Genomic DNA, 19,003 nt, shown 5'->3' on the forward strand with positions numbered 1-19,003 from the left:
CCAAAGGCCGGTGAGGGCGTCCCGACCTTTGCCAGCCTCTAGCAAGGGCTAGGCGAGGGTCCCCTCACCGAATCTGGCGAGGGGCCTCTCAACGCGAGGCCGGCCCTCACTAGAGGTTGGTGAGGGCATCCCGGCCTTCGCAGGTAGGGCCGAGTTAGGGTCCCCTCACAAGATCTAGCAAAGTAATGAGGCGATAGGTACAAGCCGACGTCACAATTTCACTTCCATAACAAATCCAACCTAATAAAAATTATTGAAATTCTTCAAAATAAAACCGTTCTAGGATATTAAAATTAGGGATGATAACAAATCCACCCCCACATTTTTTTTAATTTAAAAAAAAACCCAATTTTTAGGTTCAGTTTAAATTTGCTCTGAACTTTTCTTTTTCTGAAAAAGCGCCTCATTACTTTGTTGATGTGAATTTATTATCGATGTGAAAGTGCCACGTCAAGTTGGAACTGGATCACGGAGGTATATTTTTGAAAATAAATTGAATTTCAGTGATTTTTTTACCCAAAACAAAATTTGGGGCAGATTTGTGACTAGACTTAAAGTATTTACCAAGTAAGTCTATTTTAATCCAATTATCGATTCATTTTAAAAGTTTATTATCATCCACTTTTCTCTAAATCCTGACTTTAAAGAAAAAGTAACAATTTTGACGGAAAATTTTTGATTGCTTAAAGAAGGTTTCACTTGCCTAGCCAAACAAATACTTTAAAGAAGGTTTCATTGTTTCATTTAAAAAAAATAGAATTGTAACCAAAAATGACTATGACATGTGGCTGTAGTTTAGTGGTAAGAATTCCACGTTGTGGCCGTGGAGACCTGGGCTCGAATCCCAGCAGCCACAATCATCAGTGACCTTTTGTTTAATTTTTTTATCCTTGTGGCAAGGATGTATTTCCAGCACTTACTTGCAAATCACACTTAGTCCGTTCCGCTTGCAGCAATTCAATCAATTCTTCCAGAAAAAGAAAACATTAAAAGTTTCATCGTCGAAAACCAACAGCTTTGATGTTATGTTGCCTACTTTTTTTTCCATAATCTTAATTCGTAGTGTAAAATTTGGTTTCCCATTCTTTCAATGCGCACTCAATCCGTTCTGCTTGCAACAATTCAATCAATTCTCCCAGTAAAAGAAAAAAAAAAACCATGAGACGTTCCATCGTCAAAGACCAACAGCTTTGACGTTATGTCACCTAATTTTTTTTTTCCATAAACTTAATCCGTAGTGTAAATTTGTTTTGTGTTAGGAAAACTGTCTCCTGACACCATCTTCAGTTGCATCTCATGTGAATGAACTGTTTCTTGGATTTTAGCTCCCTGCCTCACATTCTGTCCCTCTGTGGGGATCAAGAATCTTGCTCTGGAGACACTTAGAAAGATGACCTGAGCAAATCATTAGCCTGCTCGACCTGAAGCGCTGGTGGTGATAATAGTGAAAAGCAGGTTCCAAATTACAGCTCCATCCCGTCTACAAATGTATCTTTAGCTGCAGTACGAGTTCTAAACATTTTGGCGATCAGTCAGTTAAGTTCTAGTCGTTTACTTTAGCCCATTGAGTGATTTGAAATAGGTGCAATCAACTCCTAATCTCGTTGATGATGACATTACGTCATCGGAATATTGCACCATCACAAGTTTTAATAAAATTAAGCATAATGTTGATCATAATCAAGGAATAACATACATGAATATTGTTGAGTGGAGAAGTCGATTGTGCCAATCGATTTTATAATAAAACCTGGATTGCATGCAGTTAAAGGAGAAACTCCCATTGTTATTTTTTTAATTCTCAGTTCACTTAAAATTAAGAATTTTCAATTAATTCTCGTAATCAAGTTTACACTCGTTTATGAACATACCCCATATACCATAATCTTGATTATGATCAAAATCATACTTAATTTCACGAAAAAAAATCGAAAATGGCAGTATTTCCTAGAGACAAATGTTGTAGTCGGTGAGATTAAAACTTAGTTTTCTAAATTAATGTCTCGTCTAAAAGTCTGGACTTGAAACTGTCCTATTTGATCTTTTCCTGTCTTTAAATGTATCGATGAGAAGTCATGAGCAAAGTGTTCAGGTTTTACCCTCAAGCATTGAATAGAATACCCGAAGACAAGGATTTTAGTAGGTTTAAATGAAGCCTGGTCATGCCGACATCCCCATGAAAGCTCAGATTGACAAATTTGAAGTGTAAGATATGGCTCGATGCTTACAATAGATGCATATGATCTAGATATTTACATAGCATGCGGATTTGCTGCTGTTAAAGAGGTAGGGGACAGAAATTTTCTTACTATATCTCTGTCCCGGCAAACTAAATGAAAAGGCCATGAGCACTGCCGTTGCCCATCGGGTCCTCCCACAAATCCAGCGAGGTTTTGTAGTCCTTCACTTCCTGTTCAACTTGAACAGATGGAAGAACAGATCATGGAGAAAAAGCCGATAGGTTACACTATCACTTGGCCTTTTGCTTTGAATTGGAGATGTTTCATCAAAATTTACAGCTGAGACTTGTTCTGTGAACGAGTGCGCGGGAGAAATTTGAGCCGAGGAGAAAACCGTCGCTCTCGTTTTATGGAAGAGGCCAATTTCCTATTCTGACCATGGCTGCTCTCTCTGGAACCTGCAACTTAACCAGCAACTTATACTCTATTGAAGTATGCAGACATGATGCTAATGGGAGATCCGTGCAATATGTTGATACAAAATGTACAAATCATTGATCATGAACGAATTTCATCTAAGATATTGCCTCCTATTCCTATCTCAAATATGTTCAATTATTTTCACCTGTCATAATAAACCTCTCTAACTAGATTGCTCCAATTGTAATTGGTTTGTTCTGTTAGGAGTGTTCTCCACGCATTAAAAGTAGACTTTGTTTGTGCACATATATGATGCTAGAGAAGAAAGTATAATAACTGACAAATCAAGCAAGCAGATTAGCAAAATGACATGTTGTGAGCACACCTATTGGAAACCGTGTTAACAATTGTTTACTTTTTCAATGACGGAAACAAAATTGATGGTGATTGGGAGAGTGAGGAAGTATTAGCAACCTAAAGATAAACCACTGAACCCGCAAATGTACAATTGAACCACTGGGTATAAGTCATTTTCTTTCCCCTTTTGTGAATCATCAGATGTGAAGTTACAAGTACAGCCACTTCAAGCAAGCTTCATATGTTGAAATATAAATTGGCTTGGGCAAAAGAGCCAGGAGCAGAAATTAAGAGTATCATGCTTATCAAGGGAGATTTATCATCATGAGAAGGCAAAAGCCAGTAGCATTAAAGATCATGACCATGGGCCACAGCAGCATAATATCTACTCTAAATGACAAAACAAAATTCAAACTCAGAAGTTTAGAGGGATAACCTTCGTTTTGTTGAACATTCTTGAGGGCATCAGAAGTTTCCTCTCCATCCTTTTGCTCGGCATCAGAAGTTGTCTCTTCAATTTTTTTCTTGTTATCTATAGTTTTCTCAATCTTTTCTTTGGAAGGACCATGAAACTCAGCATCAACCGGTGATGAGACCTTTTCATTCTTTTGAGATACCTTCCTTTTGGTGGAACTTCTATTTGATGTTGTCATCTGGTTCAAATCATAGTTCAAACGCTGCTCGACTGTTATTACATTTTCTCTCTCTGCAAGCCAAGAAGAACGGGTAAACCTTCCAGTGTTTGCCAAGGTGCCTTTCTGTATCTCTTTATCACAGGATTTTATTTGATTTTCACAATTTGCGGCAGCAGAACCTCCTCGAGCTGTCGATCGAGTTATTCTAGCTATTTTTGTAGGTTCCCTCAACTTGGTTTCATTCATTGAACACGTCTCTGTTGCTCTAGAATCAATGGACTCTGAAGCAACTGGGATAGAAGGAGATGGCACTAGAAAAGATTTATCAGTCAGCGGAGACACACTACCAATGATACAGGAGTCACCTGCCTTAGTACCATTTGTTACTACACTGTGAGCAGCTGATACTATTGATGCCAGAGCCGCACGGGCGGCAAGAGGACTGAGTCGGGACTTGTTATTAGAAAGCTCAAAAATAGATGAACCGAAAGGTACGGGAACTTCAACCTCAACATCAAGTTGCAGTTTCACTGGATCCTGAGCGGATGCTTCCAATCGAATTTCTTCTTCAGGACCTTGAACAGGCAAACTACTTGCATCAAATTCATCAATAAGTGTGCGTTGTACTTGCCCCTTCTTCTCAACTGTACTTAAAACCAGCACATTTCAGCTTTATTAAATGTAAGTTATCGGAAATGACCTTAAATGTCTAATCTATCATTCGGAACAATTTGTATCAAATAAAACTCCAATCTCAAATGCTAAAAAACAAAAGGCTAAAAGTAAATATCAATCCAAAAAAATCCATAATGAATGGAGAAGCAAAATGTTCTTGTTATAAATTCTATCATTGCATCTTGGCCACACAAGATAAAAGGAAAAAAAAAAGTAACAACAAAAAGTTCTTACCTTTCATCCCAATGCCAAACAGAATGTCTCTTGAAATTCCATCTTTAGGATCGTCAAACATATTACAACCCTTTGGCTTTTCCAGCAGCCTGTCCACGTCCTCTTCAACACCATGCTCTTGATTAACAGGGAAGAATGGAGAAGCAGAATATATAGCTTGACTTTCCACAGATTTCAAGAATTCAGAAATAACAGGATGATCCTTTATACTTTTCTCGGCTAATCTCATGATTGAACTAGACGATACAGTGAAGGTTTCTCCCTTAACATCTTTTTGAAGCAATTTAACAGTGAAAGTGCATCTACAATTGATCCTCTTCGAGTGTCTTACTCTGAGCACCTGACAATTATAGATTTTAGCAGAGAACTGAACAAATAGGCAATACAAATTTTATGCATTATTATATACAGTTTTCTACTGCAGAGAAGGAACAGTAGGACCTAAATGACTGAATCTGAGCTAGGTTTAAAGAATGACAGCATAAACCATCAGCATCTAAGAACTCAAATTGTAATACTATCTAAAAGAATCTAGCTTATGGATGCTCTTGATAATACTCTACATCGAGAAAAAGCTAATAACCCCATAACTAACTTACTTAAGGCAGAGCATACATCAAATCCACAGTGCAGAAAGTAGAAAGGACCAGGATATAATAGATAATTAAGTTATCCACTTAATAGAGAAACCAAAGCGCATGTCACACCCATCGAATTATATCTTCAGAAAGAGATTCTTGCTTGAATGTCTGAAGCAGTTGCACATTGCTGTTGAGGCTGATGAGTAGACGAGTTTTGTTTTCCAATCAACTACAACAGGACAATGGAATGCATCAACTCTAATATTTTTATAAGTCTAATAGCCTTATTATTGGGTTGACTGGGTGTGGCAATGTAACAGATCAACCAAAGTCAAATTGATATGCTAATTGAATTGCTGACTCAATTACATTAGGTAGTGGAGCAACCCGAGTCAAGTGGATCACGCTTAAGCTCAACAATATAGCTGTTAAACTAAACAAAAGATGGTGAAGCTTGGTTAGTTCAGCTAAACTGAACTCCTGACATGGAGGAAGGTACACTTTTAAATTATAAAACAATCTTTGTTAATCGAGTCTCATTTTAGGCCATTCTGCATATAAATGGTTGGATATCACCAAGGGGCTGTTAATTACTCAATGACAAGAAATCCCCCATTGCACTTTGTTGATTGCACTAACGGGAGATTAACCATGCTGTTCCCCTGAGTCTAGGAATGCATTAGCGCGCACCTTTTCCACTTCGGCATCATAGAAGCAGTCTGGGAACTGCGATTTGCAGGCAGCAAGGACATGTTTGCCTTGCTCAATGTGAGAGCAATCGTCACCTTGAAGAGGAATTGATCGAAAGCGGAGACGCTTCAGCACTTCCGGCTCATTTAATATCATGTCTTCTGGCTCTTGGCTTCCAAAGTCTATAAGAAGACCTCTTCCGAAAGAGCTGGGAAATTCACGGATATCGCATTAGCTTCAGATCGAATGGAAGTATTCCTACATTATTCTGCTAGACAAATTACAATCCACTCCCTCAAGTCTTATATAGGTACTAACAACCATACAGATTTTCCATCATGCACATCTTTATAAGGGAGAAGTTGAGTGAGTTTGGGATACATCTCAGCAAAGTGCAAATTCCCAAATTTCGATTGGGGGGAAGCCTAAGGAATCATCTATAGGTATGCCACAGACTACAAGGTTCTATCTTCAAAAGCTAAGTGATCTCTAGTAGTGTAAGATTCCACACGATACATTTGAGACAACTGAAATGAAAGAAGATAGTAGCCTTGATATCACCAAGCATAGTTGAAAAAAACAAAGAAAACGATGAGTGCAATTTAACAGAGATTGCAAGAGCCATTAATGGACTCCATAAATTAGATTCCAAAATCTTATACCAAACATCAGCAAACAAAACGTTATACCATATACAGTGCATGCATTGCCAAGTTCAACTGCATACACACACGCCACATGCAAAGAATATCATCCCCCTTTTCGCTCCCGTCACAGCACAACCAGTTCTCCTTCCCATCACCGAGCCGGCATCAACTTCAACCCTCAAAGCGACGAGCTAAAGGTCCCGATCAAGTCCTCATTTTCCGCGGGCGAAGATCCAAGCCCAACAGAGGCTAAAAAATTGAGATACCCAGCAAGCGATTTCGATTTGGTTCGAGTCTATATGCTCAATCTACAGTAGAATAGAGCTTACGATTGTGCATACGCGATCGAGTTTTTACAGTGGCAACAAAGTGCTCGAGCTCGATGGAGGGAGGGAGAGGAGGGGGGGGAGGGGAGACACTTTTTTACCTGAGAGAGACCGTACAGGGAAGCCAGGAGGAGTCGAGCGTGCGCATGGCTTCGAGCTCGAGTCCATCGCAAGCCTCTGCATCGACTGGAGCGGCCATCTGAGCCAATGCAGGTCTCGCCTGAATTTTGCTCGTGAAAGGTTGAACATGGAGAGCGAGTACCAGAAAAGAAATACCATGGATCAAAAACCCCTTTCGCAGAAGGAGGACGATGGGCGGGCTGGGCTGGGCTGGGCGGGTCGGGTCGAGTACAGCAAGATGATCCGACTTCAACCGTGTTCTTGATTCGGGGGAGTTTCTTCTGGTTCTAGTACCTCGTGAGAGTATACTTAATATTAGAGGTGAGTATGGTTCAAGGTTCTACCCTGAAATCTGAGAACCTGACCGATGAGAACCTACAGATTTTAGGTTTTAAGATATGCAGGGTAAGTTCTAAGTTTCAAAAATTAGGAAATTTGTTTCGACAAGTAGGTTCCAAGTTGTAGGTAAGTGGAACATGGAACTTGGAACCTGGAACCTGTAACCTGTAACCTAAACAAGTTTTTTGTGTTTTTTCTTGGTCTATGTCTTCACATGATCATGTGGTCTTTCATGACGTTAGATGATGAGTGTATAATCTAGAATCACTAGTCTGAGCTTTCATTTTATGACTTGTTAATGCTTTATATTCTTTGTGTGTCTAAATATAAGTTGTGGTTAGTGGATAATAGTAGCAAGTGGTGGTCATTACATATGATGATTCATTACAATTGTTCAATTAATAATACAAATGGAACTTGGATAGACCTTGGAACTAACCTGGAACCTATGACAGGGTAGGTTCCAAATTTCAAAAAATGAGAAACCTATTCTCATGGGTATATTCCAGGTGGAACCTGTACGGAACATGGAACCATTCACCCCTAGTATCGATCCACGTAATAACTTATTCTTTTAATTGTATTTATTTGAACCATAATGCTAGGAAAACTAGTCTTTTATATTCTCTTTGGTGAATGACAAGCTTGTTAAGTATTGTTACGTTCATTTTCATTTTGTTTAACTAAAAATGAAATAAAAAAAGAAGAACCTATTAGACCCTGAAACCTATCCGAGAACCTGTGACAGGGTAGGTTCCAAGTTTCAAGTTTTGACGGATAGATTCCAGGTTCTAAATAATGAGGAACTTGTACCCGAGGGTAGGTTCCAAGTTCTATGTGGAACCTGTAAGGAACCTACCCCTGAAACTGCTCACCCCTAGTTAATATGACAAATATGATGGTCTTAGTTACTTGCGATGATTGGAAATTTAATCCCGTTATATAATCGAAGGTTAATAGCATGAAAAACCCCAAATTGGTACGCCAGTGACAATTTTACCCCGAACTAATTTTTTGACCACAAAAAACGTAAATCAGTACACCTGTGATAAATTTATCCAAAATTATTTTTTTGACCACCAAAAATCCCGCACTGGTATACATGTGTTAATTTTACCCCGAACGAATTTTTTAACCATCAAAAACCCCAAACTGGTACACCTGTGACAATTTTACCCCAACTAATTTTTTGATCACTAAAAACCTCAAACTGGTACATTTGTAACAAATTTATCCTCCATTAGTGTCCGTTAAATTGGATTAATATCACGAAAAATCATAAATTGGTAAACTTGTGACAAACAGAGGGGTAAAACCCCAAACTGGTACACACGTCAACTATTACATGTCATCAAATTTAGCAATTTGATAGTAAAATTTAACGGAAACTAACGGAGGGTAAATTTGTCACAGGTGTACCAGTTTAGGATTTTTGTTGGTAAAAAAATTAGTTTGAGGTAAAATTGTCACAAGTATACCATTGTGGGGTTTTTTGTAGTCAAAAAAATAGTTCGGAGGTAAAATTATCACAGGTGTACCAGTTTGGGGTTTTTTGTGATAAATAAAATAGTTTGAAGTAAAATCGTCACAGATGTATCATTTTGAGGTTTTTCGTGGTATTAATCCTATAATCGATCGTGTTATGTGTATTATCACATCGTTTAGAAATACGTGATTATAATGCGAGTATACATGCTGTACTTTTCACCTGATAATTTAAATATTTTAGTTTGACATTCTAACATAATATCATAATGCGAGTCGAAAATTCCGATCTTAACGATCTCATTTCAAACTCACTAATCGTTATGGGTTCACGATAGTTTGCTGACGAGTCATGGTTATTAATTCTTTTCTTGGCCAGCTGGGCAAACTTTTGGAGAATCTAATGATCTTTACATAGATAGGCATAAGTAGGAATATTTAGGTCTGTGTGATCAGGTCCAGTAACGGTGTTTCCTTTATCTCTCTTCTTTAGGACTATGTGCCACCTCAACCATCTAACGGTGGAAGTAATAACGTTTGACAAAACAACTTGATTGTACAAATTAAAAAGTAAATATCGCAAAAAAATCTCAAATTGATACATTTATAATAAATTTATCATAAATTAATTTTTTGACAATCAAAAATCCCAAATTGGTTCACTTATGACAAATTTACCCTCCGTTAATTTCTGTTAAGTTTTATCATGAAATTGCCGAGTTGAATGACATGTGACAGTTGATGGGTGTACCGATTTAGGGTTTTACCCCTCTGTTTGTTACAAATTTACCCATTTGTGATTTTTCGCTATATTAATCCAATTTAACGAAAGCTAAATTTATCACAAGTTTATCAGTTTGGGGTTTTTTGTGGTTAAAAAATTAGTTTTTGGTAAATTTGTCACAGGTATACTGGTTTGGGATTTTTCGTTGTATTAACCCTAAATTAAAAGAGGTAGAGAATTTGATAGTACCAAAAAATAAATAGAAAATCAAATGAAAATTAGAGTCTTAATAAATAGATAAGAGTATTTTTTAGACTTATTAAATCTCAAACTCATCTCAAACTTTATGTAATGTTATAAGCCAGATTCTGAATTCAGCCCTCATCGTAAAAGCACTTTTTTAATAATCAATATGGATTGATATTGAAACCTAATCAAATTCGACCTTCTCCTATTCCGAACACGAATAAGATCAGATACCACCTTTTATCATTGCACAATTAATGATATAGAGATCACACTTTCTTTTATGAAATCTAAGTCCTGCAAGAATTTTTGGTCAGCTTATGTCTTAGGGATCTACTATCGTAGGAGAGGCTTCATGGCTTTTGCTACGTGGGTGGTCTGTGGTGACCGCTCATAGACTTACAGATAGATTGAGTAGTTATGGCCCAAATTCGATCCTTCATCGCAAATGTAGACTCCTGTGGTAAGGCTCAAAGGGGTAGCTGTGTTATTTTAGCCAAAAAAAAAGGGGTAGCTGTGTTGACCGAGTCTTCTCCACTTATTCACTTACAAAAAAAAAAAGATTTTTTTATTTAAAATAGATCTCTCGAGAAAAACATTAATTCCCAAAATGAATCTCTCTCAAAACTATTACCCAAACTATACTTCTTATAGCCACATCATACCTAAAGGTTGCCAAGTTATCATTCTGCTTATCCTAGTAACATCTACCTCTCTCCTAAAATTATTACAATAACTTTAAACATTTCCACAAAATGAAGTTGTGCACATTCAAGCACTAAGTTTTTTAATGGCATAGTACCCTGGAAGTCCTAAAACTTGTCACAAAAGTGTAATTAAGTCCTAAAACTTTCAAATAGTTCAATCAAGCCATAAAACTTATTACGAATGTGCAATCCAGTCCTAAAACTTTAAAAAAGTGCAATTAAGTCCCAAAATTTATCCCGAAAGTACAGTCGAGTTCTTAAATTTTTAAAAAGTGCAATCAACGGAAAGATTTGATTGGATCAATTTCACAAGTTTCAAGACTTGATTGCACTTTTTGAAAGTCTTAAGACTTAATTGCACTTTCATGACAAATTTTATGACTACCAATGCACTTTTTTTATTTTAATTTACTAATGTGTTAATCCGCATGCTTAATTTCTTTTGCCTTTAACTTTAATTTTGAACTATTTAAAATGATATAGCCTTGAATATAAGAAATACCTTAAAGGTGCTTCTTTTTTAAATTTATAAATTAAATTAAAATCTAAAACATAAATAATATTAATGTATTTTACAAATAAATAGCATTTACAACTTGAAACGGGGAATTCTTTCCTTATTAGGTTCAAATTTATATAATGGCTAAAAGGAAAAAAATATAGTAAAAGTAATTTTAAATATACCATTGTATTGTAAATTGAAATTAAAGGACTAATAATATATTTTATCGGCAAGATAATATTTTTATAATTTTAATCGTAACATTATTTTGATTAAACAAATTCCTCTTAAAGTATCAATTCCTAATTGAATCGTTAAAAATTTCTAATCGAGAAATGGAAAAAACTTTTATTATTTTATATGTAACTCATCCTTATAGTCTATATATATTTAAAAAGTTGAAAAATAAAAACATAATAAGAAAATGAACCGTGTTCCATCAAATATGAAAAACTTTTGGATAATTTGAAAAATAAGAGAATAGCTGATTTAACGGCTTTATGGATGGAAGATACTTTTGGGCCATTGGTACAAGTTGGGCTATTGGTGAGACGAAGAAATGAGCTTGGGATATTGGTGTTCCACGGGACAAAGTTTAGAATCGTTTATATGAAATTATCCCTTGACTATGGAAACTGTAATCAAATGAGATGCTAAATAACAAACAAACAATGCAAAAGATAAGTGATAATTATCGGAAAGACTCGACACTAATTTTATAAAATCAATGGCTGTCTTAATACCTATTTCAGTAGGTAAAATAAACCGCAGATAACTATTTAGGTTTGACACAAGTAAGAATAGAAAATCAACATGAAAGAAAATTAATAAGAAATTAAGCGCGCTACATGCCACCGTGGTCTGCTAAGCTCAAGCGCAAGTGCTGAGAACTAAGTACTAAGCCACACATGCTAAATGCACACATGCTAAGTGCAATCTTGCTAAGCACCAACTCAACGCTTTTGTCTCCCTAATTTCATCTCTTCTAATGCTCCGTTTGTTTTGCAAAAAATGAATAGTTTGAAAAATATTTTCCTAAAAATGATTGCTTGTATTGCATACAAAAAATGAACAAACGAAAAATAATTTCATAGTCCAAGATGAAACAAACGTATGTTTTGATTGTATGTTTCAACTCCGAATAGGATATAACTCTTCATACAAATTTATTCATTATTTATTTCTCCTAACATTTTATTTCTACGTTTAACATTTCCTATGAAAAATTCGGGGATATTCTTTTCTCATATCAAGTTTTTTAAGTCGATCTACTAGTAATTAGCTCAATGCCTCTCACTTCGAAACTCTTCTTCATATTTTCAAGCGACATGTCTAGTATTATTATACCAAACCATTACTGTTTCATTAGGCAAGTTCACTCTCCTTGCCAACCTCTCAAATATGTATTTGCTTCCTATGTATAAATATTAAATGCCTCTGCATTATTTCTTTCTTTCTTTGTTCTTTCTTATCCTCTAAATAAAAGGACTGCCTTAAAAGATCTCTTCCCATACTAGGCAATACCAAATTAATACCATATTCTTCTTCTAATTTAGTTCTATTCAACATACACAATCAAATCTATGCTGGATTCCTTATTTGATCTTGCTATTAGCTTACCTCTATCGTTTCATCTAAAGTTAATTTTTTTTCTTTTTCTGCTAATGACTCGCGGACAAGCTTTCTCCCTTATTTCCTTCATTTAAATATTCAAATTCGAGACATTGCAGCTACTTTTATCATCCAATTTTGTACTTACAAAAAATGCGGCAAAGATTTTATCTTGTTAGTTCAATTTATACGGTCTTATTATTATAATAATCGTTTCTTTTTTACGCGAATAATGACTATTCTTCTTCATAATAATTTTACTATGGACTTCACACATCTATTTTTGTTAAATTGCAACATGCTCATCGTCCCACCAATAAAAGGAATTATCTTGATAATTATTCTTTTTATGCATTCTTCTTTTTTCATGACAATCCTTTTCGCATGCTTCAAAGAATTCTCATGCAGGAGGCAAAATGTAGATGCATAACTTTTTCCTTTCATTTGTATGAAAATTACATATATTGTTCATTATTTATAAAATTTCTTAATTTACTAACAAACACCGTTATCAGGGGTTTGTTGCAAATTTGCTTTATGTGAGCATTGCTACATACAAGCATGACTTGAGATAGGTGGCATGATCCTAGGTCATCCTTGTTCAATTGAGATGTTTTAGGGACATTTAGTTTTGAGGGCTTAGACCGGGGCTCGTTAGGGATGGTTCGGCCTATTCCCTAACAATTTCCAATGGATTAGTGTCGGCCCGTTTTTTCTTGACGCGTGATTGTCTATGATTTGCATTTGTTCTCGTGACGTGTGGCAGCCTATCCACGGTCAGTTTCTTATGTCATGATTGCCACATTTTTTAATCCTGTCAACCTATCCTTTCGATCGCTCGCACAAATAAATACTCCATCACCTCACTTATTGAGGAAACCTTTGAACTTCTGAACTTCAACACTCCTGTTGACCTCAGCAACGAGCCAACTAAGAAAACTCTCCAACAATTGACTTGTCATCCCTCATCTGCCACCTAGTATCCAGGTCCACTAGATTGCCCGCTCCTCCTCTCACACCCTTTCAATTTCATCCCGCCTATGGTCTTGCATCTGCGTGAATGTAACCCTTTTACAAGCTTAAGGGATTCCGGGGCAAACCTCCTCGACAATCACTTCGCAAGTAATGATAATGATCAATTTACCTTTTTCTTTTCAATTTGGTTAAGAATTGTATGTTGTTTATATGAAATTACACATAGCTTTTATATATTTTGTGTTGTATGCCCATATCACCAAAATGAATGTTTTCAATGAGTGAATCATTAAAATTCATGCATCAGAGGGGCGTCCATTAACCATTGACATAAACCCCGAGTTTTTGCTTGCAATATGTGATAGTGAACGCCATGTCAAGCTCACTAACAAACACTAAACTAAGTATTAGATTTGAATTTGGCATCTCCAATATCAGTTTCGAAATTAGGTCCTAAGATGGATAGCGAACGCTTAAAACTGGGCTTCTTATATAAAAGAAGAAAAAATAGGAGAATAGCTAATTTATTAAAAAAGAAGAAGAAGAAGAAGAAGAAGAAGAAGTTGTCCTCATTAATGAGTTTCCTCTTCGTGGCGAGATTTTCTTTTCGCGCTATAAAAGCAAGCTCCGTTGTCTTGCCTCATTTCTTTTTGATCGTTTGTGACTCATGACCATGGCCAAGACTCACTCCAACTCTTCCGCACAGGACAGCCTCACTCCTCCTCCTCCTCCTCCCCCTCCTGAAACCCAAACCCTGGATCATCCTTCAGAATCAGACACCAATCCTTTGTTCCGCCAATCCATTGAAGACTCCCTCGCGGGCTTATCCATGGAGGACCGCCATCCCGACAAGAGGGACAGCATCAGAGCCTGGGTTGCGGAGCAAGAGTGCAGAATCGAGAATGAGATCATCAGGGCTATCTACTCCGGTAAGACCGACTCGCTCAAGCCCAATTCTTACGACTCCATCACCATTGGCGACCATTACGTCTGCGTCTTTGTCCGCGACGATGAGATCGATCCGAAGTATCGGACGTGGGAGTGGCATGGGCACGTCATGAGGTATGATGAGGAAGACGGGTACACGTCCGAGCACATTTACGGGCATCATCACGAGAAGCTGAGTTGGTACGACGACGAATACGAAGAGGAATACGAAGAGTGGACAGAGGATTTTGTGTTCCCGTGGTCCTTCAGAAGAACGTGAACCCGAGCTTCTTGAGGTTTGTGTAACTGAAGCTACCTTTTTTCGTATATAAAAATGAAATCTTTTTCTCTCTCATGTTCTTTCGTCGTGGTTTTGTTTTCTAGAGCTTATTGTACGGCCTAAATGTCATGTCGCTGTTTCGTTTTTTTATGTCTATGGCTTTCTTTCTGCCATCGGTATAGTTGTTTGGTCGATGGTGTGCTGTTTGTTGATATGGCTATGTGAATTCTTGGGGTTCTTTAGCTGTTGGAATACTCCAAGTCCACGCCAAAGTTTCTGACATCAACTCACATTCACATACTGTTCTGATATGAAATGTACTCGATGACATGACCTGCTACTCTGACTCGGACACGATTGCGGAATTCAGAGCCTCTAAACGTTTCTCAGTCCTGTTTAGAATGCTTCCCTATGGGAACTGGAAGGCTTATGGCTCAGATATTTCTTGTAATCTTATGGGTGTGTGAAAGATGCGATGCTTTAATTGCTTTCGGAGTGGTATTAGAATAGCATATGTTCAAAAAGAGCTAGCTTTGTGTATAAACTTCAGTTTACCATGACTGATGACGCGAGAGATTATGGTTGTGTTTCCTAAGTACACGTGACATGAGGCTTGCTTCGTCAAGTAACGATTTTCCGTAGTACTTATTAGTCTCGGTGGATGATCGTAAGTCAGACCCGTTATAAGTATCCGTTTATGCTATGTCTCATTCTTATCGTAATATGGAAAGTAATGATGATACGATTGATATAATACCAGGGTCGTGATTCATTTGGACCGACATTTAATACTAATTAAATTATAAACTCTAAGAACTCACCGATTTGGTGAATTCGTTCTTTGCAAAATTTCGAACTCTTAAAACTTTTTTTCTGCCTGTCTTACTCCAACTCTCATTTCTCTCAGATTTTTACTCAGCATTTTTGCAAAATGTGAGAGTCGAACCCCAAACTTTAAACTAAAAGTCCCCACCACCCTCAATTCCCTTACCACTGGCCGTGTGCCTAGTAGGTGGACTCTTAAAACTTGAAAGGGCCATGCTCTCGTTTCCAATCACCGAATTTTAAAGAATCGGAGAATGCACTGCTGTTAAAATTAGTTCATTCTCCTTTGCAATGTAAAAGAGAGTTGGAAAGTTGAACTTGGCAAATTTTGTTGTTGTTTCTGAAAAGAATCTCTCATCTCTCTTCGGAACCATTCGATTGTGTGTGCCTTTGTGTGTGTTATGTGAATGTGCATACTTTTGTAGGGCTGGGGAAGGGTGTTGTTTAGGCATATGTGGTCGGGTCTATATTTCATTTTCCCTTACAAACTAAATTCATGAAGAATCTATACCTTCCATTTTTTATAACTTAGCTATTTAGGTTTCTCCTAGTCATCCTCATTCTTTTTAATTTTTTATCAATGTCGCGCGAGAGTGTAACAAATATCTCGAGTTAGGATGTTATTCACTTTAGCATTTGATGTGGTTCCTCGTTACAATGATAAATTTACTAAATTTAGGCATAAGTTCTTGAAAACGCGTTACGATAAATAAATTTTAATGTTCCAATTAAAAGCCAATTAAGTGTGAAAAATATTTATATACTCCATCTATGTACTCCCTCCTCTCCCTAGTGGTTCCTATATGTTAGATGTATGTAAACGTTTCTCATCACATGTACATCCTTTAATAATCAAGATGCTATGCGTCATTTGACGTTCAAGATGTTATGTGACATTTGAGTGCTAGTCTTCATATGTCAAATATATCTTCTTTTCTCACACAAACCTGCTTGTAGAACTGTTTGCTAAAGAGAGTCGGCTTTGGTACACATGTAGTTTGTCCTTTCAGCACCATGTATATCCATAGATACATATGTTCATGGCAACACGAGATGAGGTGGATTAGTAAATATAAAGGTAGAGATTTTTGAAGCTTGTAGCTGGATTTTGGCCTAGAATTCATGTGTACTTGATTTGGAAAGCAAGATATCAAGCTGTTTTACACGTTACTTTTTAGAAGTTTTGATTAGATTAGACATCCTATAAAGTTACTTGGCATGTGTCATACCGAAGGGTGTATATGTTTATGAGAATATTTTGCTGATTTGCATCGATCTGCTATCATAGGTGGGGAATCGATGTGAATTTACAACTGCACTTTATTGATTCCCTGAACTATTAGAGGGCTGGTAGCTGGACTTTGTCGACATGTTTGGATAATTTGTAGAGATATAATTGATTCCTTATCACAAAAGAGGAAAGAATAAGAAGAAAGATTGCAATGGAGGATTAAGATTAAGTGGAAGCACTAGCAGGATGGTGTTAATGTGAATGTTATTATTAGTATTGTGACTTGAGATCATAATGCAGAAGTGATTGATCTAAGCTAAAAGAGTAGCAAAAGCACTTGTCATTAGAAGTGAGATAGATCTAAGCTAAAAAAGTTAATTGGTAGAGTGATAGTGAAGATGTATTCAAAGGTTAAGTGAAGAAGAATTGAACTGACAGAAGTGGGAGAACTGGAAAACTGAGTAGATATTACATGATATTTTTCTTAAAACAGGTCTTTGATAATCGGTAGAATGAATTCTAACTAGTAGAGAGGCTAATGCACGCGCAAGTTAGGTGGTGAGCCAACTGAAATGAAAGATGTGTTTGTTTATTGGAGGGTTTTCCTATTAATGCATTTAATGTTCAAATCTCATTATTGAGATGCAAGTGCTTAGGGTTGTGACTTGTGACTATCATTGTTAAAAACAACGTTCTATTCTTCCAATGTCGTATCTGCTGCACTACATATCAACGTTTCTTTGGCAAATTTTTGTGACTCCTATTTTGTACATCCCTATTCTTCCTATGTCATCTGACAATTCACAATTCTTGATGTTCTAAGAATGACTTGATGATTTTAGTTACGCTTTCCTTTGTTGAATTGAGTTTAACAGGTTCAACGGGTTCAACTGACAAGTTTGTTCAGAGTTGTGACGTGGTCCAGAAGTTGTAAAACTGTATTCCAGAATTGCCGGCCATTCTTTTCTTTTTGCAAGATCTGCATGATGGAACTATTGGTTTGGATTTCTCCCTCCAATGCAAGTTCAACACATAGAGGAAAACAAATAAAAATATCGCATTTGCTATATCATTGTTTCGGTATTGTATTTCTCTTAGACATTACCAATAAAAAAAACTTTTAGCGTTCATCCTCTATGATGTAATTCTTATGTAACTTTGAAGCTATCTGGTTTACAGTTAATTGTAACTTGTTTGAAGTTTTCCTATTGAATTAGACTTGGTAATTGGATTTTTTTTGTCTTTAACATTATCTGTCCATAATTTTTTTTGACCACCGTGTTTCCTATCTCCTTTAGCCAGACATTGCCATATGATGCTTGGCTACATGAACACTGATTCTGTTAGCTTTATTGGGAGAAAGCCTTGCTTTGGGCTTTTGTTACCTTTTCGTATAGAAACTATGTGACTGAACAAATGTAGGGATGCTATTGTGCATGAATTTTGGCTGCGTTTTGAATTGGAATTGCCAATATCCAAAGCCCCTTAGGCTAAAATTTGATGTTTGGGAACAATTTTAGAAACTCCCATCAAGCAAAAGTGAGCCTTGTGATGGTTGAAAGCCCAAGGCAAGTCCTAGGTTGCCTTGGGCTTTCAGCTTTTTCGTCATGCAAGTCTCTGGGTAAGTAAAAACAAATTTCTTTCGAAACTACCCTCATTTATTTTTTGATTTTCCGGTTTTGGCCTCGTCTGTCACTGTTCATCATCTTCTTCACTTACACCTCGGCCGGCGTGGCTGTGAGGGGACGGTGACCGGCCGGAGGGGTCCGACATGGTCGCGCAACCCAGCAACCGTCGCCTGGGCTTGCACAACCGCCGCGAGGGGCCACGCGACCCAGATTTGGCCCCGCGAGGCCGTCGTCTGAGGTCGAACGACCTCAGGCAGCCCCCGGTGACCGCCAACGAGGGCCACTTGGGGTCAAGCGACGGGGTCGCACGACCGCCTGAGGTGGTGCTACCCAGACGACCCTCAAGGGCCGCCGACGACCTAGATCTGGCGCCGCGCGGCCATCGTCTGAGGTCGAATGACCTTAGGCAGCCCCCGGCGACCGCCGACGAGGGCCGCGTGTGGCGCTAGATCTGGGTCGCCGGCGGCCGCCTGCCCTTCGCCGGCTCCGGCGAAGGGTTTCAACTTTTCTTTAATAAAAAAATAAAAAAAGTGCTTTGCAAATATAATTTTTCCAAATGCTATTTTATTCAAAGTTGTTTTGTAATGAACTTTTAAGTTACAACTTACCAAACACAATTTGCATTTTGGAAAACTCCTTCAACTTAAAGGCTCAGTTA

The 19,003-nt window shown here is 37.4% G+C and overlaps 1 protein-coding gene and 1 non-coding gene across 2 annotated transcripts; one reads left to right on the forward strand and one right to left on the reverse strand.

Moving 5' to 3' along the window:
* Positions 1-784: 784 nt before the first annotated feature.
* Positions 785-856, forward strand: TRNAH-GUG (transfer RNA histidin (anticodon GUG)). Its single transcript has one exon. It is a non-coding gene; the product is annotated as a tRNA-His (tRNA).
* A 1,288-nt stretch (positions 857-2,144) lies between these two features.
* On the reverse strand, positions 2,145-13,441 carry LOC115672318 (uncharacterized). The gene is made up of 6 exons (XM_030594104.2): positions 13,360-13,441; positions 6,847-7,159; positions 5,773-5,980; positions 4,502-4,841; positions 3,394-4,236; positions 2,145-2,638 (listed from the first exon to the last, which is right to left on the reverse strand). The coding sequence occupies exons 1-6, from the start codon at positions 13,439-13,441 to the stop codon at positions 2,514-2,516; spliced, it is 1,911 nt and encodes a 636-aa protein (XP_030449964.2). The 3' UTR covers positions 2,145-2,513.
* Positions 13,442-19,003: the final 5,562 nt, after the last annotated feature.

The sequence above is a fragment of the Syzygium oleosum genome, unplaced genomic scaffold (assembly GCF_021117445.2).
Source record: "Syzygium oleosum isolate NSW1041296 unplaced genomic scaffold, Sole_v2.1 Sole_v2.12, whole genome shotgun sequence".
In the NCBI taxonomy this organism is placed as follows: domain Eukaryota; kingdom Viridiplantae; phylum Streptophyta; class Magnoliopsida; order Myrtales; family Myrtaceae; genus Syzygium; species Syzygium oleosum.

What these genes read in the sequence shown, in the direction of transcription:
- LOC115672318 (XM_030594104.2), bottom strand. Translation starts at nt 13,441, where the DNA reads ATGACAAGTCAATTGTTGGAGAGTTTTCTTAGTTGGCTCGTTGCTGAG. An exon ending in ATGATGCCGAAGTGGAAAAG is followed by an intron (nt 4,842 to 5,772) that starts GTGCGCGCTAAT and finishes TATAATTGTCAG; the next exon opens with GTGCTCAGAGTAAGACACTC. An exon ending in GTTTGGCATTGGGATGAAAG is followed by an intron (nt 4,237 to 4,501) that starts GTAAGAACTTTT and finishes TTTTAAGTACAG; the next exon opens with TTGAGAAGAAGGGGCAAGTA.